The 21233-nt window shown below is 41.4% G+C and overlaps 1 protein-coding gene across 1 annotated transcript in view; it reads right to left on the bottom strand.

The window, feature by feature from the left end:
• The window catches only part of LOC139043813 (dehydrogenase/reductase SDR family member 6-like), a 29948-nt gene that overhangs the window by 6799 nt on the left and 1916 nt on the right, over positions 1-21233 (bottom strand). Inside the window, exons 2-8 of the mRNA XM_070503610.1 lie at positions 20080-20171; positions 19138-19216; positions 17261-17357; positions 15430-15544; positions 13866-13950; positions 9767-9823; positions 1467-1580 (exon numbers count right to left, since the gene is read on the bottom strand). Of these exons, the coding sequence (XP_070359711.1) occupies positions 1467-1580; positions 9767-9823; positions 13866-13950; positions 15430-15544; positions 17261-17357; positions 19138-19216; positions 20080-20151 (619 nt within the window). The 5' untranslated portion in view covers positions 20152-20171. The remainder of the gene's footprint in view (positions 1-1466; positions 1581-9766; positions 9824-13865; positions 13951-15429; positions 15545-17260; positions 17358-19137; positions 19217-20079; positions 20172-21233) is intronic.

The following is a 21233-nucleotide window of genomic DNA, read 5'->3' as shown; positions in this document are numbered from 1 at the left end:
AGGCACTCTTTGAAGATAAGGATGCACACTTCCCCTCCTGTGCCCACCAGTATCAGAACTCTTTAAAGATAAGTTCCCCTTCCTGACATCAGGGTCATGTTGACCTGCTTGCTAATTTGCAACTGAGTATCTCTCTGAAACTTTGATGAATATGTATCCTGGGTGTGTTTTATGGATGTTCTGTGTTCTAAAAAGGTATAAAACTGTACTGAAAACCATGCCTCTCTGGAACGCTTTCTTCCTTTGTAGAGACTGCCTGATTCAAGTAAAACGCACCTTATCTTTCTTATCTATAAAATGGTTATTGGTTATTCTGTGTCAACAAAAGGTATATAGTCGTCTTCCCTCTTTAATAAATCAGTGGTTTTCAACCTGAGGGGAGACCAGGCTGGATTACATCAGAATCTCCTGTGGGGCTGTCCAGCCTATTCCCCGTCAACTCCCCCCCAGATCCTAGCATACCCTCCAGGTCGTGAAAGGTCCCACAGGGAACTGCAATGCTTCCCCTCCTCAATCCCCACACCAGCTGTGAACTACTGAGAAAAACCTGGATCCTGGATGTTCATTTCATTTCTTTCCAGAGAGGAAGTTAGTAATTCTTCTTAGGTAGCCTATATTCATGTTGGTCAGTGGAACCAGGTGAAAGGGCATATCTAATTAATAGACACACCTACAGATATTAAGAAAATGAGAAGTCATTCCTAAGAAATAGGTTATTGAATGCTTTAGTTTGGACACATTGAATGTCCTTGCTACTAATAAGTTCTGCTTTTCTCCTTTCTTTTATGAGCGGTCAGCACATTTGGGTGAAGAGCCAAACAGTAAATATTCTTGGTGTTAAGAACCATTTGTTTTCAACTCTGCTGTTGTAGGATGAAAGCAGTCATTGCCAATACAAGAAGCAAACTGGGTGTGGATGTGTTCCAATAAAACTATATTTACAAAATAGGCGGTGGGCTGGATTTGGCCTGCAGGCCATAGTTTGCTGACTCACTTTGTATAGCATCAAGGAAGGTATTAATCCCTCCTTTTTATCCCTGGGCCAACCCAGGTGATTTCCACGGCAGAGCCCCTGTGTTCTGGGAGGCTCCTCTTACTTTCTTCCGCTGTCCTGTGAGCATGGGCTACTTTTCATCTTCCCCCCGACACAGTCATCCCTGGTCTGCTTCCAAAACAGTAAGCCCTGGTGACTCATGTCTCTTAACCCAGTGGTTTAGAATTGCCGCCACGTGCATGAGCAGCATGTAAACTGTTTGCCTCAGTGGCTTATTCCTGATGACTTAGGATCTCTCTCCCAACTGACTGTTAGACTGTTACCTTAACAGGATGGGACTCTTTCCCTTTTGAACTTGTCCCAATGACAGGCCACAGTAACAGGTAGTAAACAAGCTTATGGAGATCTCTCTCACAGTGGCAAGTGGGATGTCACAAAGGACAATTTCATAGCCCTGTGGAGCCTAACTCACCTGGACACACACAGTTGCACCTGATCCCCTGCTGGATGAAGTCTGCAGCCACGGACTTTGTGAGGCCAATCACGGCTGCCTTGGTTGTGCTGTAGACACATCTGTTCACAACTCCTGAGGATGAAGAGAAGGTTCGACAAGTGAAGGAATGAAAAACACAGTCTCCTCTAGAAAGGGAACACAAATTAGTGTCCCCAGTAACCAGTGTCATGCTTCCTCTCACCCCACTGTTTTTTAAAAATTGATATCAGGTTTTCTCCCTTAATAGGGTGAGTTTCTGAATTTAGGAAAATAGTATCATTATCGGCACAACTCAACTGAGACTCAGGTGTTGAGATGCTGCACTTAAATGACAAGTGGTTTTAGTTTTTCATCATCAGCTGGGAGAAACCTTAGGCAGATTCCAAAAGAAAATTAGGAGTGACATCGGCATCATGGTGGAGTGAGCTGTTCCCTTTGTCTCTCCCTCTTCGAACTACAACTAAATGGTCATTCATTGATCAGCAGAAGATACCCACACAGCACCTCAGGATGCCTGAGAGACCTGCGCAGCTATACATTTGAAGGGGGATGGACTACCCCTGGAGAGGTGGTGGAGATAGGTGAGTACTCTTCTGGTCCCCCAGCAGACCTGTACACGCATGCAGCTGCTCTCCCAGCTGGAGGCCCATAGTACTGCTGCAGCCCCAAGGGTGGGAGCGTGCCTCGGCGTGACCACAGGAACAGGTGATGGCAGCCCTGAGCCCCCGCACGATCGCTTTCTCGTCTGGTGGGAGAGCCCAGAGCCACTGCAGTCCCAGGGAATGGCTAGGCTCAGACCCAGTGGGGAGGCCCTGCCCACAAAGCACTAATGGCTGGTGTGACCTAGGAGCAGATGGCAGTGGAGCTGTGCACCCAGGCAAACAAATTCCCAGCTGCCTTGAATGCCCATAGTACCACTGCAGCCCCAAGGGGTGGACTGCAACTCAGTGGGACTGTGGGAGCAGGCAGCAGCCCTGAGCTCCTGCATAATCGCTTTCTTGTCTGGTGGGAGAGCCCACAGGGCCTCTGCAGTCCCAACAAGTGGCCCAGGCTCGGACAAGCAGGGCTGACAGGGATCACGGTGGGCTCAGATTACACAGGTGCTGCCCCCTCTCCAGTGGTGGCAGGTGGAATGTATGACCAGATACTATCAGTATGCAAATGCACAAATCCACCCCATTGAATGGTATGAAGTATATTAATACTCCTGACCAGAAGGAAAAAGACAAATACTCAGAAAGCAATCCTGAAGGCACAGAAGTCTACAATCTAAATGACAGAGAATTCAAAATGGCCATCATAAAATACTCAATAAGTTATGAGAACTCAGAAAGACCGTTCAATGAAATCAGGAACAAAATTAATGAACGGAGAGAATTCTTCACAAAAGAGATTGAAACTATAAAGAAAAAAACGATCAGAAATGTTGGAGATGAAAACACAATAAATGAGATAAAGAAAAATTTGGAGACCTTGAATGACAGAGCTGATATTACGGAGGATAAAATTAGCAATTTAGTGAACAGAAATACAGGTATTCCAGAGGGAGAAGAGAAGGAGAATGGAGCACAAAACTTGTTCAAAGAAATAATAGCTGAAAACTTCCCAACCCTGGGGAAAGAGCTGGAATTAGAAGTAAAAGAAGCTAAGAGAACTCCTAATTGCATCAATGTAAAAAGACTTTCTCCAAGGCATGGATTAGTAAAACTGGCAAAACTTAATGGCACGGAAAAAATACTAAGGACAGTAAAGCAGAAGAAAATCACCTACAAAGGAAACCCCACCAGGCTTTAATTGGATTTCTCAGCAGAAACCTTACAGGCTAGGAGAGACTGGAATGATATATTAAAAATTCTGAAAGACAAAAACTCTAAGCCAAGAATACTCTATCCAGCAAACATATCCTTCAGATATCATGGAGAAATAAAATCTTTCCCAGATAAACAAAAGCTCAGGGAGTTCATTGCCACAAGGCCCCCTACAAGATTTGATCAAGAAGGCCTTCATACCTGAAAAGAAGAAGAAAGGGTTTACACAGCCTTCAGCAAGGAGATAAACAGGCAGACAAAATCAGAAAATTGCAACTCTTTATCAGAACAGATTAGCATAACATTAAAGATGAAGGGAAGGAAAATATCAAGAATAAATATAGTCTCATCATTTTAACCACAAACTCACAACACAAAATGGAACAAGTTGTGACAACAATAATGCAGAAGGCGAAGGGGAAAGGGATGGAAACTGCTTAGTCAAAAGAGATAAGAGTCTATCAGAAATGGACTATCTCATCTATGAGATCTTGTACACAAAGTGCAGGTTAACCACTAAAAAAATCACAACTGAGACACAAATGATAAATAAGCAGAAAACTGAGAAAACCATCATAGAGAGCCACCAAACTGAATCATCCGTCTGAAATACACGGGATAAGAAAAAGGGAAATACAGAACAACTGGGAAACAAGTGATAAAATGGCAGCATTAAGCCCTCATATATCAGTAATCACTCTAAATGCAAATGGATTAAATTCCCCAATCAAAAGACATAGAATAGCTGGATGAATTAGAAAACAAGACCCAACAATATGCTGCCTCCAGGAAACACGTCTCAGTTCTAAAGACAAACAAGCTTAGAGTAAAAGGATGGAAGACAATACTCCAAACCAATGGCAAACAAAAGAAAGCAGGTGTTGCCATATTTACAGCAGACAAAGTAGACTTCAAGATAAAAAAGACAATGAGATGGGGCCAGCCTGGTAATGTAGTGGTTAAGTTCACGTGCTCTGATTTGGAGGCCTAGGGTTCATGGGTTCAGATCTTGGGCGTGGACCTACACATTGCCCATCAAGCCATGATATGGTGGCATCCCATATACAAAAGAGGAAGACTGGCATGGACATTAGCTCAGGGCCAATCTTCCTCACCCAAAAAAAAAAAAAAGGCAATGGGAGACAAAGAAGGGCAGTATATAACAACAAAAGGGACACTCCACCAAAAGGATTTAACACATATGTGTATGTAACCCAGGAGCACCAAAGTACATAAAGCACCTATTAACTGACCTAAAAGGAGACATTAACAGCAACACAGTAATAGCAGGTGATGTTAACACCCCACTTTCATCAATGGATAGACCATCCAGAGAGAAGCTCAACAAGGAAATAGTGGAACTAAATGAATTACAGACCAGACAGACTTAATAGATATATATAGAACACTCCACCCAAAAGCCAGCAGAATACACATTCTTCTCAGGTGCACGTGGAACATTCTCAAAGAAGGACCACATGTTGGGAAATAAGGCAAGCCTCAATAAATTTAAGAAGATCGAAATCATATCAAGCATCTTTTCCAACCATAATACTATAAAACTAGAAATCAACTACAAGAAAAAAGCTGGGAAAGAGATAAACATGCAGAGACTAAACAACAACCTACTGAGCAACCAATGGATCATTGAAGAAATTAAAGGAGAAATCAAAAAACAACTGGAGACAAATAAAAATGAAAATACACGATACCAACTCACATGGAATGCAGCAAAAGTGGTCCTGAGAGGGAAATTCATGGCAATATAGGCCCACCTTAACCAATAAGAAAAATCTCAAATAAGCAATCAAATTACGCCTAACAGAATTAGAAAAAGAAGAACAAAAAAGGCCCAAAGTCAGCAAAAGGAGGGAAATAATAAAAATTAGAGCAGAAATAAATGAATTGAAACCAAAAAAACAGTAGACAGGATCAATGAAACTAAGACCTAGTTCTTTGAGAAGAAAAACAAAATTGACAAACCCTTGGCCAGACTCACTAATTTAAAAAAAAGAGAGAAGGCTCAAATAAAATTAGAAGTGAAAGAGGAGAAATTACAATGGATACCACAGAAATACAAAGAATTATAAGAGAATACTATGAAAAACCATATGCCAACAAATTGGACAATCTGGAAGAAATGGATAAATTCTTAGACTCATACAACCTCCCAAACTGAACCAAGAAGAAACAGAGAATCTGAATATACCAATCACAAGTAAAGAGATTGAAACAGTAATCAAAAGTCTTCCAAAAAATAAAAGTCCAGGACCAGATGGCTTCTCTGGAGAATTCTACCAAACACTCAAAGAAGATTTAATACCTATCCTTCTCAAACTATTCCAAAAAATTGAAGATGATGAAATACTTCCTAACACATTTTATGAGGCCAATATCACCCTGATCCCAAAGCCAGACAAAGACAACACAAAGAAGGAAAATTACAGGCCAATATTGCTGATGAACATAGACGAAGAATCCTCAACAAAACATTGGTAAACCAAATACAGCATCACATTAAAAGGATAATACAACATGATCAAGTGGGATTTATTCCAGGGATGCAGGGATGGTTCAACACCTGCAAATCAATCAATATGATACACATTAACAAAATGAGGAATAAAAACCACATGATCATCTCAAGAGATGCAGAGAAAGCATTTAACTAGAGCCAACATCCATTTATGATAAAAACTCTCAATAAAATGGGTAGTGAAGGAAAGTACCTCAACATAATAAAGGCCATATATGACAAACCCACAGCCAACATCATACTCAATGGGGAAAAACTGAAAGACATTCCTCTGAGAACAGGAACGAGACAATGGTGCCCACTCTCACCACTCTTATTCCACGTAGTCCTGGAGGTTTTGGCCAGAGCAATTAGGCAAGAGAAAGAAAGAAAAGGAATCCAAATTGGCAAGGAAGAAGTGAAACTCTTGCTGTTTTCAGATGATATGATTTTATATATATAAAACCCTAAAGAATCCATAGGAAAACTATTAGAAACAAGCAACAACTACAGCAAAGTTGCAGGGTACAAAGTCAGCTTACAAAAGTCAGTTGCATTTCTATACTCTAATAACAAACTAACAGAAAGAGAACTTAAGAATACAATCCCATATACAATCCCAACAAAAAGAATAAAATATCTAGGAATAAATTTAACCAAGGAGGTGAAAGACTTACACAATGAAAACTTTAAGACGTTAAATGAAAGAAATTGATGATGACATAAAGAAATGGAAAGATATTCCAGGCTCATGGACTGGAAGAATAAACATAGTTAAAACTTGCATACTACCTAAAGCAACCTACAGATTCAATGCAATCCCAATCAGAATCCCAATGATGTGGAAATAGAACAAAGAATCCTAAAATTTACATGGGGCAACAAAAGGCCCCGAATAGCCAAAACAATCTTGAGAAAAAAGAATGAAGCTGGACACATCACAATCCCTGACTTCAAAATATACTACAAAGCTGTAGTAATCAAAACAACATGGTACTGGTACAAGAACAAGCACACAGATCAATGGAACAGCACTGAAAGCCCAGAAATAAACCCACACATCTACGGACAGTTAATCTTCGACAAAGGAGGCAAGAACATACAATGGAGAACGGAAAGTCTCTTCAATAAATGGTGCTGGGAAAACTGGACAGAAATATGCAAAAGAATGAAGTTAGACCATTATCTTTTGCCACACACAAAAATTAACTCAAAACAGATTAAAGACTTGAAGCTAAGATGTGAAACCATAAAACTCCCAGAAGAAAATATAAGCAGTACACTCTTGGATATCAGTCTTAGCAGTATCTTTTCGAATACCATTTTTACTTGGACAAGGGAAACAAAAGAAAAAAATAAACAAATGGGACTTCATTGGACTAAAGAGCTTCTGCAAGGCAAAGGAAACCAGGAACAAAACAAAAAGACAACCCACCAACTGAGAGAAAATATTTGCAAATCATAAATCCAACAAGGTGTTAATTTCCAAAATAGACAAAGAACTCATACATCTCAACAACAAACAAGCTGATCCAAAAATGGGCAGAGGACACGAACAGACATTTTTCCAAAGAAGATATATAGATGGCCAACAGGCACATGAAAAGATGTTCAACATCACTAATTATTAGGGAAATGCAAATCAAAAATACAATGAGATATCACCTTTTACCTGTTAAAATGGCTATAATTACCAAGAGAAAAACCAAAAAATGTTGCAGAGGATGTGGAGAAAAGGGAAGCCTCATCCACTGCTGGTGGGAATGCAAACTGGTGTAGCCACCATGGAAAACAGTATGGAGATTCCTCAGAAAGTTAAAAATAGAAATAACCATACCACCCACCTATTCCACTACTGAGTATTTATCCAAAGATCATGAAAACATGAATGTGTAAAGATATATGCACCCCTATGTTCACTGCAGCATTATTCACAATAGCCAAGATGTGGAAGCAACCCAAGAGTCCACCGACTGATGAATGGATAAAGATGTGGTATATATACAACGGAATACTACTCAGCCATAAAAAAGACAAAATTGTCCCATTCACCACAACATGGATGGACCTGGAGGGTAATATGCTAAGCAAAATAGGCCAGATAGAGAAAGACAAACACCATATGATTTCACTCATATGTGGAAGAAAAACTAACACATGGACAAAGAAAACAGTTTAGTGGTTACCAGGGGGAAGGGGGTTAGGGTGTGGGCACAAGGGGTGAAGAGGCACCATTTATAAGGTGCACAGAGTTCATTGACCTCCCCACCTTCCAAGGATACTGGGCCTGGGCCCTACACAAAGGAATGTGTCTGGGCTCAGGGCCACTTCGGCCCTGACTCTAAGGCACAAGTTACAAAGAATGAGTCCTGTGTCATGTTCCTTGTCTGGGCTGGCCACCCTGACGGGCACCTGACAGGACTTTAGAAACATCCTATCCATGGGAACGAAAAAGATAGAAGCACCCCATCTGTGGGAACAAGAAGAAATAACTCAAAATATCCAAATGTCTAAAACCCTGAGTCAGAACCCAGAGAAACCTTAGGGTAAAAGGGAGTCACAGGCATAGAACAATTGGGAGTCTCACTGAGGAAAGGACACCTTGCCTCAGACCCGGACAATCGGCACTCCCACCCGCCGTACAAACTATTGGGACTTCCCCAGCTGATTGTGGTGTGGATGTTGTAAGTACCGATTTGTTGTTCTCCCTTATGCCCACTCCTTGTTCTGTTTCCCTTTATCCAAAACCTTTGATTGCTGAAACAACCAAATAGCCTTGGCGGTGCCTGTCATTCCTTGCCCTTTGCGGCTGCGGGCAACATATGGTGACTGAAAAATAATAATGCACAACTGAAACTTCACAGTGTTATAAACTATTATGACCTCAATAAAATAAAAAAGATAAAAAAAGAAAACTGGCGCAGTGGTTAAGTTTGCACGTTCTGCTTTGGCAGCCTGGGGTTCGCCGGTTTGGATCCCGGGTGTGGACACAGCACCGCTTATCAAGCCATGCTGTGGCAGGTGTCCCACATATAAAGTAGAGGAAGATGGACATGGATGTTAGCTCAGGGCCAGCTTTCCTCAGCAAAAAGAGGAGGATTGGCGGCAGATGTTAGCTGAGGGCTAATCTTCCTCAAAAAAAAAAAAAGAAAGAAAAGAAAAGAAAATTAGGGTAAAGCAAAGCAAAACAAAAGTCCAAGAAGCTTAGGCATTTCTTTGCATTTCTCTCTCATGCAGGCTTAATGTGTGTATCCTCGCAAAGAGAAGGAATGTTCTCTCAGCAGTGGCTATTTCTTTTTTTGTTTTTTTTTTGTAACAGAGCTTTGTATGAAGTGCTGTGACAATACGGGAAGTAACTCTGCCTGTGGGCTTGGGGGGGTGCTTCACAAAGACAGTTGATCTGGGCCCTAAACGAGAAGTCAAGTTGAAGGGCCAGGATTGCAGTGCAAGATGGAGATAAGGGCACAGTCTGGCACACATGGATTTTCAAGTTTAAAATGAAATAGCTGGGGCCAGCCTGGTGGCTCAGTGGTTAAGTGCGCGTGTTCCGCTTTAGTGGAACTATCACATGGTGGAAGACGTGTGTTTGCCTGAGCCTCTCCCCACTCCCCGTTTTGGACTGTGAACTCTCTGGGGGCAGGGGCACACAGTAGGTGTTCAATACATTTTTGATTAATCAAATGAATAAATGTTTCCTTCTCCCACTTTGATCTCCACTGCCATATCCATTAGAAGAACTAAACGGGAGAGCACAAAAAACAAACTTTCATTTAATGTCACTGGATCACATGTAAGATGAAAGGACTGGTAGACAAGGAACTTAATACTAATTTTAAAAGAGCAGTTTTGAAGTTATGGGTAAGTTTTATCATATCTGCTATGCTTGTTTCCAAAACCCTTAGCTTGTGAAGATTATGAGTATGTTCATCACAACCCCCAGAGGAAAACAGACTTACCTTTGATGCTGGAAGCCACAGAGGACATGTTGATAATATTGCCAGATTTGTGAGCATCTGCCAAAATAAAACAAATAATAAAAAAAAAAATGCCACTCTGCAGGCTAAAAATACTACCTCTTTAAAAGATCTGCATTTACTCTGGGTTTGCAGAACCATCTTATTAGCTGTTAACATGAAGTACTATTAAGCAGTCTTAACAACCTCCTCATCACTGCTGGGAACTGATGGCAGAGTACACTCTCACTGGCAAGAACATCTCCCAGGGGGACTACCACCTTCCCTGTCACAAGAGTATCAGCAAGACCGAGGATGAACTCTAAGCCAGTGCAAATGAATGTTCATATTTACTGTGTTCCTGATGTTAGAAAACTCTTACTCCAGTGAACACATTATTTGATGAATACCTACAGTGGCTGGGTATTGTGTAGGTCCAGGAGATTCAAAGATAAGTGACACAGTCCCTGCCTATGGAGAGCTGCCAGTCTGACTGGGTGGCTGACATAATCAGCATCCAGAGACAGCATGGGCCTTCACAGAGAACAGGTGGTGGGTGGTAGGAAGGGGCCAATCCACTGTTGGACACTCAGAGGAGGGCTCCTAGGAGGAAATATGTGGGTCGATTTTTGAAAACTAGAGTATTAGTGTAACCGTGGGCCCTCCAGGACCAGTTCAACTGACCCCGTCTTACCAACAGAGTAATAAGAGTGGGTTTTCAGGAACTGAGAGTCCCCCCTTGTCCAGTTCAGGCCAGGTAAGACCACCATTCCATCAAGTGGGCCTGCGCAAATGCCTGTTAAGTAATCTTTTTGACATCAAAGGGCTGAAAACTCCACCCTCAGATCATGCCAACATCACCATTCTGTGAATATGCGTCCTATGAAGAGCCATGGAGCTGACTGCACTTGCACAGATCATCACTCACCTCATTTCTCACCTCCAAGTATCCGTCTCCACCCTTCAGACCACCCTGCCCTTCATCCCATAAATTTTGCCCCAAGTCCTTGATCAGGGAGACAGATCTGAGAGAATACGCCTCCTGTCTCTTTGCAGATCAAGCTAGCAATAAAGCTTTTTTCTTTCCCCAAATCTGATGCTGTAATTAATTGTTTTTTTTCTACGTGCATTGGGTAGGAGAACCCCATTTTTGTGGAGTAACAGTCAGAAAAACAAAAGAGAAGTGTGTTTTAAGGAATGAGAACCATAGGTATAAAGGTTCTATTATGGAACTGGGGGGAAGGGATGGGTCTGGCTGGAAGGCAGGCCCTGGGAGGAAAGAGGCCTTAGAGGCCAACAGGGACTAAATTTAGGAATTTGGGATTTCCCCTGAAGATAAGGCAGGCCTTAGTGCAGAGGAGGAGCGGTATGTCTAGATCCGGGGATTACAGGTTCCTCTGGCAGCCTATGCTGGAGACGACTGGAAGCTGCAGTAGTGGTTCGGGAAAGGAGTGGTAAAAGCAGACACAGCAGGCAGAGCTCAGTCCATGGCCACATGCACTGATGGCAGCCTCCTGTCAAGGGCAGTGTTTCCTAAAAATACGTCCTGCAGGATTTCCCCACTCAATTGTGAACTTTGAGAGAGGAGGGTCTGGGGCTGTGTTGTCCTCCTAGACAAGGGGCACAGTAGGCGGTCAATACGTTTTGATGAATTAAGATCTCCTGAGGTGCTAGTTTAAAGTGCAGATTACTGGGCCCTGCCCCAGACCTAAAAGAATATATAATGAAACAGGCTGCTATGACTTAAAAAATGTTTTGTTTTCAATGAACTTACACTTTATTAATTATAACACATACGTATGTTTTCAAGATAATATTATGTACATGCAAGGGCATGGGTACTCATAAACGTTTTGGAGGAAGAAGCAAGAGGTTGAGAGAATGGGCCTAATGGGCACTAACTTTTCATGGAAGTCAGAGGCTGGGAGGATGACTATAGAGAACAAGGGGAGATGGTGGCCACGAGAGAGTGGGGAAGAGTTCAAATAACTGCCAGGAGGAAAAGGGAGAATATCAACTAGAGAACAGAGGAAGGAAAACCAGGATATACTCTATCATGAAAATCAAGTGAAGTTTCTAAAAGAGCAGAGTCTTGAGAGGCAGTGTAAAGGGTCTAGAGAAAAAAGTCACTTCCGTTGGGGTGAGTTTCTCCAGTAGCTTTCAGACAGAGGCAGGAATGGAGACGGTGAATGATCGAATGGATCAGGGATGAGGCTGCCAAGATTATACATCTCTTTATGGTCATCTTCCTACTTTCCGTTTTGATACTTAGCTACCAATCATACTAAAAGCAGAGAGTCTGAAACCAGCCTATGGCATGGTGCTGGAGACAGCGAAGGACACCGGGAGAGGCTGAGGTGACCCACCAAGTCAAGGAAGATGGAGGGGAGAATATATTTAACTCAACTTGTGTGTCTATAAAATAAAGAGAATCATAATGAAATGGGGTCCTCATAAAAAACACTAGGAAAATTAGTAGAGTAGAATGGTGTTGAAAACTAAGCCTTAAAATTATTCTTTCTTATCCATTTTAGCAAATAACCCATTTTACTTTATTGTTCCAGTTTTATTGAAATATAATTAACATACATAATCCATTTTTAATACATACAGCCCAACTTAATATATAAAAATGGGCTATTAAGTGAGTTCAGTCTCCAATCTTCTGAAATGCAATAATCTCTCAGGCAAACTAGAATTTCACGCCTAGAGATGCTACTGCTGCCCCAACACTGGTACCATACATTCGGCTGGGCCTGTCTGCTGATTCTCCAGCCCAAAGTCCTTGCCTCCCTCCATGCTGCCTTCCTACCCCCAGCTCAGAACCTGCTGTCCCATGTGATGCTCCCTCTGCCTGCCAAGCAGCAGCCCTCTGTGGCCCATAAAGTGGAGTGTCTGTACATAGTAAGGCCACATAGGACTGATCTTCCAGAAGCTCAGGCAGGGCTACAAAGGTCTCTAAAGATCTCCTCTAGCTGTATCTAGTCAGTCCCACTCTGACTCAGCTCTTCTGTCCCCATCAACCAGAACTCAGCTCCTAAACTTGGCAGACCTTGGCTCCTTGGGTCTTCAGTGATTCCATGCCTGACCCCAACCTGGACTGATAACCTAGATTCACTTACTCATTCAACCAACATTTGCTAAGCACTTCCGTGTGCTAGGGACTCTTCTACAATACAGCAAAGGAGGAAAAATCCCCAAACATCCAAGCCCTCCCCAGATCCTTGCCGTAATGGATCTTCTTTTCTAGTGGACCTTGGATTCTGCACTGACCTCTTACAGAATCTTCAATTTGTCCTCTGCCTTTTGACCGATCTTTCAGTCTTGGAATGTCTATCCATGAACAGAAATTTCCTACAAGTGTTCCTATATTTTGACCACCTGACCTTGCAGATCTGCTTGGACTCCAAATCCTGGCTTCCTCTGGAAAGTTCTAACTGGGTATATGTGTGTCATGGTTAACGAACACAAGAGGATCCTAGACAATTACTGCTGGAAGGGATTGTGTAATCTATCACCCTCATTTTAAACAGAAGAAACATGGGGCTGGCCCTGCGGTTGAGTGGTTAAGTTTGCGTACTCCGCTTCGGTGGCCCAGGCTTTTGCTGGTTTGAATCCTGGGTGTGGACATGGCACTGCTCATCAAGTCACACTGAGGTGGCATCCCACATGCCACAACTAGAAGGACCCACAACTAAAAGTACACAACTATGTACCAGGGGGCTTTGAGGAGAAAAAGTAAAAATAAAATCTTAGAAAAAAAAAAGTAAATAAATAAATAGAAGAAACAGATGCTGAGAGAGCCTAAGTACCATCTCCTAGGGCACCTGGCGAATTAGGGGCAGAGCTCAGGCTGTGCCGAAGGTTTTTTGACACCAGAGTCTGACCTTGGGGTCAGGTTGGTTAGGGTCACCTTAACAAGTGGCACTGACTCCTTTTGATTCCCCATCCCACTGGTTAATATTTTGGGGGATTTTTTTCTTTTCGTTTTTTACAAACGAGTGTCATTGTTTCATATGGATTATTGTTAAGGTGCTTTAAATCACAGGCAAACTCACTAATTTGCAAGTTATTGTTCGATATTTTAAAAGTTAACACTTACAAGTGTAAATTTCAGCTCCACTGTGCCTCACACCTACGTTCCTCACTGATACTCGTGAAGCACTGCAGACACGAACAAGCTCATTTTACAAATGAGTCTCACACGTCTCACCAGCTGTGACGGACGCTCTCCCCTTTTACCACAGCCTCTGCTTCTCCCCAAATCCTGTGTTAAGGACCAGCCTTCAAAAAATGCATCCAAGTTCCAAATAACAGATTTTCATCACCTCCAGATAGGTAAAAAAGGCAATTTATATTTTTAAAAAATTTGCTAGTTCAACAATCTGTGGGCCCACCCAAAGATCCCTTCTAGGCACTAAACAAATAGATTAAAAACAAATTCCTTTGTTACTAAGTCAATTTCTCTAACTTTCCTTTTAGCATTCATCTGCATCCTTCTTGACGTTAGGTTGAATGTTCAGAGCAAAGTATCAGTCCTGCTGCGCCATTAAAAAGCTCTTCTCCTGTCCCGCACAGGGCAGCATTCAGTACTCCAGTCATCTCATCCAGCAGGGATGGATGGAAAGAATGGCTCTTCTGCATTTCACTAGGATTTAATTTACAACCTTGAACTGAGCTGGTTCTGTACTCAGTCAACCCGTCCATTGTCTGAGCCCGTGCTGTCTGCTACTGCTGGCTTACAAGCTCATTTGAAGTCAACATTTTTCATATTTACACCTGTCTCCCCTAGAGCACCTGGTGTGGTGCTTTGTATCAAAAGGTACTTAAAGCTTATTTGTATAACAAAATGAAAAACATTGATGAGCTGTGTGAAGGCTGGAGAATTCAAGGGTGGCAGACTCAGGAGGAATACTCTCTCTTCAGCACATGCTGTCTCTCACCTCTCTGGAACTTCAGTGGCTCAGCTAAAGACAGGAGAGTAAGGAGGGTACTCAAGGTACAGAAAAGCAGTGGGGTACATCCATCCTGAGAGCGTGTGCCTAATCTTAGCTCTAACCACTTGCTAGTTATGTGATTTGGGCAAGTTACTTAACCTCCTAGTTTCTTTCTCTGTACAGTGAATGGGACAAAGTAGTACCTACCTCATCGGATTGTTCTGGTCCCACAGGCCTCCTGCTGTCCCTCTCCCTGGAAGCTTCTCCCCAAACACCTGAATGGTTAGCTCCGTTGCTCCATTCAGCCTCTATGAAAATCTCACCTTATCAGTGAGGCCCTCTGGGACCTCTCTAATAACTGAGCTTTTTTTCTCTTCATAGTACTTATAACTACCTCACATGTTATATGTTTATTTGATTACATATTATCCTGTCTCACCTCTCCAAAATGGAAGTTCCCTGACAGAAGGGACTTTGTTTAGTTCTCTGATTTGTCTTCTGCACCTAGAATGGAGCCTGGCATGTAGAAAGTGCTTAATAAATATTCTTTGAATGGATGAACTGGAAGGTCAGACGAATTAATTTATACTAAATGCCTTGGTATTTATGTTCACTACATGTTAGTCATTACGTTAACTACCATTACTCTTCAGCACATGTGAGGATTCTTTCTGGATGCCCAGGATGGAGACCTGGAGACTAACGTGGTGGTCATCCTGGTGGTGGTCACCTTACTTTAGGAAGAAAGGCCTTGATCATCAGGTACATGCTGCGGACGTTAAGATTCATTGAGAAGTCCCAGTCTTTCTCCTCACAGTCCAGGATGGTTCCATGATGAACAAAACTGGAAGAGTAATTAAACAATGGGGAAAAATTATCATTAAAAACGATTTCTATTCCACTTCCTTTTCATTTTTATTTTCATTTATTGACTTAGACCATTGTCCCTTCCCTAACCAAGACTTTTAACAATTCAAACATAGTATCACTTGGTACATTAGGTAAGTAAGTGTCTCAACAACTTAAGGTAAAAAATTCATTATTTGAAAACAAGATCCTTCTTTTAAAAGAAGGCGGCAAGTGTCTGGAGCCCCCAAACATAAGAAGCTCTATACCAAATGCACAGGAAATATCAACGCCATTACAAACAACTGAGGACACTTGCCCCAGTGGACTCTGATTTCAAGAGCAGCAGTGCCCTCAGGTGGCAAGAACTTATCATTCTCAAGGGAAATCAAAGTTGCAGGGAAAACAAGTATCTCACCATCTCAGGGCAGCAAAGTAATATCGCTACTGTACAGTTCTGACATACTGAGTAAACAAAGCAGAACAAAAGAAAACCCTCAAAATAGCCTTTGCTATTTTCCAAGTCACATTTCCTCAAGGAAGCTTTATAACAATGGGGTCCTAATTGATTTCACTGTCCCCTGGACCAAGATTATGTAATTACTTATAAAATATTGTCAGTTGTGATTCCCATGTACCACTGTACTTCCAGTTCAATCAAATGACAGCAAGAACCACATGCTATATTTCTATATCCCTTACTTTGCTGAAAATTTAATAGATGCTCAAAAAATAATTTTGCTAGTTGATTTTTTCATGGTTCTGAATATATTCTTCTATGAAAGATGAGCAGATTATTTATAAAATAGATAATCATAAATTGTTGCTTTAATTTCCATACATTGTAACACATGATAAACTATGAATAGACAGACTTTTTTCATACTGAAACATGATTAGGAAGAATCATAAAAATACATAAGAAGGCTCTAGGATTTTTCTATCAATGCCACAGTATAAACGTTAACACCACACAAGAAAAGTGGAACATCAGACTCTATCTACTTAGTCCTGCGTAAGCCTCAACTGTCCTCATCTCTACTGTCATGCCTGAAAAGGGAGAGTGAGCACAAGCACTAGCTGCTCCACATGGGGCTGCTCCAGCTCCAGTCTCTCATCCTTCAAGCATGGTTCAGCAAGTTTGGTACTACTCTATCAAGTTCAATTAAGCCATTCTCTTTGTGCTGTATATAAAGCAACAGAGTGAAACTTCTTTTGCTGGGATTAATTGTCCTAATAAGAAATGCTGCGCTTGGGAGGTAGAAAGAACTTGCCAGAATGTTGTGCCAACAAATGGGGAACATTCGCATTTCAATAAACTGAGTACTCAGTTTTTGGCAGATATACTTTGCCTTAAAGACACTCCTGGAAAACAGTTTTTAATTTTATTTTATAAGTCTTAGTGGAACATCAGTGACAAGTCCACTGGTGTGAGCCTGTCCCCAGCCTTAGGTAGATCAACAGCGTTGGATTGGTAGCAGTTGTCTTGAGTATCCTTAAGTGCCTTTAGGCCCCAAGCACATGTCAACTTCTATGGCTGTTTTACTTGCTGAATCTTACTTGTAACAAAAATTCTGTCCAAAATCCAGCTTTATTTCCTAAGGAATATATTAGGGTTCACAAAGAATAATTTGGCCATATTATCAAATTTCTTTTAATAAAAGACATAGAAAACTTTCTGTGAGGAGAATGAAATTAAAAAGTTATGAATTACCCAGCAACATTAAAGAGAATGTCAACTCTCTCAATTTCATTGGCAAACTCATCAATTTGTTTTTTTTTTGTGACATCCAGGACTCGAGTCTGAATACCTGAAACATAAAACAAGGGAAACTATTTACTTATACCCATAAAAAATGTTTAGTCTTGTAGATGTAGCTGCTTTGAAGTACAAAGATTACAGTATCTGTCCATTTTGCCTTCATAGGATTGTTGACCATTGGTAGGGTCTTAAGAATCTTAAGAATCTCATTAATAAAAATCTTAAAATCCTCCCCATCCTGAACTCCCAATAACACACCTCTCTTTCCCTCCCTTTCTCTTCACTCTCTAAATTGAATACTAAAGGCCTTTTCTGAGAAAAGACTTTACAGTGAAGTATGATCTATATTAGATGCTTCTCAGTGAGCCAGCAGTAATAACAGAGCGCAGGCTTGCTCTTTCCCCAGAGGTGAGTCACTGCCCCAGGAACACTGAATCCTATCTGAGTGAGGGGTAGGGAAGGGCAGGGCAGTGAGACAGGAGACTGTTTCCATTTGTGCACTTTACCTTCATGTCAATTCCATTATTTATTGGAAACAACTTTGTCAGTCAAGGGTATAATCACTTATTTCTGCACTAAATTGCAAGGAGAAGAAATGAGGGGCCAGGAGAAGGGATGAAACACTTGAAAGCTAGACATGAGAGATCCAGCATTGGATCTCAGAGACACACTGTAATAGTTAGTAAAAAACCCCAAACATTCTCTAATAAAAGAAAGTCACTATTTTAATGTTTTTAAAAAAAATATGGTTTATTATTCTTTTATAGATATAGAAAGAAAAGATTATAAACATAGAAAAGGAGAGAAAGGGGAGAAAGTTTTGGGAGGACTTTCTTCCCTTAGTACTTTTTCAGTACAACAGCGTTTTTCTGACTTGGAGTTAAAATTCCCTATTATTAAAATTAAATAATTTTCCAATAATAAATAAACAATCCAATAATTAAAATAGCATAGTCTAATTCCGTTCATGAATTCAATGTGCTAATTTGCATTTGATTATATAACCTGTTCTATTTTGCTGGAAGAATTAACTTTCAAATGAGCTGTCTGTTCTGATTTCTTTCAGAGGAACTCTAGTTGAAGTCCTTTGATGCTGGAGTTGAGTTCAGTGTGGTGCAGTAAGGGGTGATACACAGCGAAATAATTTGCATGATCTCTTAGGGTTTCTGATCATATGTGGCTTTAGGGCTGAGCTGTCTCCAATATGGTAGCCACCAGGCACATGTGGCTACTAAGCACTTGAAATGCAGCTAGTCAGAACTGAAATGCGCTGTAAGTGTACAACACACGTGAATTTAAAAGATTTAGTATGAAAAAAGAATGTAAAATATTCCATAAATTTTTTTTATATTGAGTATGTTAAAATGGTATTTTAGATATATTTAGTTAAATAAAATACATTACTAAAATTAATTTTCATCTGTTTCTTTTTACTTTTTAAATGTAGCCACAGGAAATTTAAATCACACACGTGGTTCACATCATTTTCCTACTGGACAGCACTGTGCTGAGTAGGGCACAGAAGTGAAAGTTGTCATTAAAAGTTAACGCAACAACTGTTAAATTTCACATACAACTTTGTAATTAGGTACTGAATCCTTCAACATGCTGGATAAAAAAAATTTTAAGTATACAACTTTTATATATTTAAGTATACAGATTTTTGTCTGTAGGTTCACAGAATATAGATTTGATATCAAAGAATCAGGCTCTAAGAAGAAGGCCGGTGGAGCTGACCAGCCAAGTAATTTTCTTTCAGCAGACGAGTACTGTTTTTTATAATACCTTATGGACTCTGAATCCCAAGTTCAAGCTGCTGAGTTGCTTACCCGGGTACTTTTCCAGTTCTTGAAGTTTGGACTCATTGATATCTGTGGCTATGACTTGGGCACCTTCTCTTGCAAAAGCCTGGAAGACAACACACAAATGAATCCTTTGTTTACTTGGTTAAGCTGCTCTCATGAATAGAAAATCCTTTAGCCTTTTCTCCCTTTATCTTATTTTCATTGTTTTCCTTATACATGGGTGGAATTTCAAACTATCTAGTCTCGCTTCGCCCTTCCCTTTGTTATTTTTATCATTAATTAGTACAACATGACATACATTGTGCTTGTCATCTGACTTTGTCCCTTTTAGTAACATCAAATACAATAGTGTTTTTAAAAAACTAGGATTCTGTTATTAACACCTCTCAAAATACTACTATTCTGTGATTTGATAGCCTTTATTCCATTTCTGAGGTGACTAAACCCCAAATAATGAGAAAAATGGGTTATTTCAACACTTTTCCTCCTAAGAGTATACTAGTGTTTTCACAAATATCAAACTATATCCTACCGTTACAGTTAAGCTGCATTATTAGCTCAGGTGAGGAATATAATGTGCAAGAAGCTGCTATAAATTACAAGGTAAAGGTAACGGTAACCTGATAGTCTTAGAACTCTGGAGTCCTATGTCTGAACTGACATGATTTCAGAGGGCTATGCACTCCTTTAGGCCCCCTGTAATAAATTTATTACAGTGCAGAGAAACTGAGGCAAAGAAATAAGTTCTCAGAGTCAAAAGTTATGAGATGTCACATAATAAATATGTGAGGTAAGCCTTGCTTCATCCGCCTGGGATCAGGAGTAGCAACTTTTATTTTTGTAACTTAAGACAACAGAAGCACAAAAGCCAATAAAAAAAAGTAGAGCAGAATTAAACAGCCATGGGATCTGTCCACGTGATTCAACACCTCCAAAGGCAGGAAGCAAACAGAGATAGTAACTTACTATGGCAGTGGCCCGGCCGATCCCCTGAGCAGCAGCTGTCAGGACGATGACCTTCCCATCAAGTCGACCCATAACGGAACCTGCGGTTTAATCTACAGACACGTGTATTTAATGGCATGCACTGTAGACATGGTCCTATGCAGTAACATCTAGAATGAATGGTTCAATGTACTCCTTTAAGAACCTGAAGATGGCACCTCAGCACAAATATTCCCACCATGAGAATTCTCCAAGAGCGCCCACTCTAGATACCTAGCTTTGTACATCAAAACCATTTGGCACAGCCCACTCAACTGATACTCAGTAAGAGACAGACATTGGACTTGACCCACCTTTCGGTTTTTTGAGAACCCAATGCTGATCCAGAAGGGGTGGAGTCCTCCCCTGCCCATCCTCCCCGCTGTGCCCGCACGCACTGCTATGCCACTGGGCATGTCCTTCCTGCTTTCTGTCCTGTAAACTTCCGTTGGGTTTGCACCATCAATCATTTCTAGTTTGTTTATTTATATTCTTATTTTTGCAGGGGAAGATTCGCCCTAAGCTAACATTGAACCAGGAGGCTGAAGTGGAGTGCACCAAACTTTAACCACTAAGCCATCAGGGCTGACTCTCATCTGTGGTTTTTCCTTGTCCCTTGGAAAGATTTCACCATCGGCCTCAGAAAGTCACTGAACAAAAGAACCGGAAAATCAAATCATGTCCAATACCCCCATTTTACAGATGAGGAAACTGATGTGGCCTGGTCCAGGTGAGAGAGACAGACGAAACGCAGGCCTCCCCATAACGCTGCCGATCCTCTTCTCAAGCTTAAGCCGGCGGGAGTTAACGCTTTAACAGCCACAGTCAGTCACTTCTGACAGGCAGGACTGAGACACTGTGACCGGGGGAAAGGTGGCATGCATCAGGTCTGACCAGTGCCGACTGCAGGGCGCGCGGAACGGCTAGTGCTGAGGTCGGGGTGGCGAGGAGTCAAACGATGATCAAATGAGGTGGTCTTCAAGGAGCCAGGCTCTCTCCCCCATCCTGCTGTTCTCAACGTGTGCCTCTGACCTCGCGCCAAGTCACAACATGGCTGCTATGTCCCAAGGCACCATATCCGCATCCGCGCCAAAAAACACCAAGGGAAGGAGCAAAAGCCAAAGGTCTTTCTACCC

The sequence above is a fragment of the Equus asinus genome, unplaced genomic scaffold (genome assembly GCF_041296235.1).
Source record: "Equus asinus isolate D_3611 breed Donkey unplaced genomic scaffold, EquAss-T2T_v2 contig_378, whole genome shotgun sequence".
Classification (NCBI taxonomy): Eukaryota; Metazoa; Chordata; class Mammalia; order Perissodactyla; family Equidae; genus Equus; species Equus asinus.
This window is presented reverse-complemented; position numbering and strand designations above follow the sequence as displayed.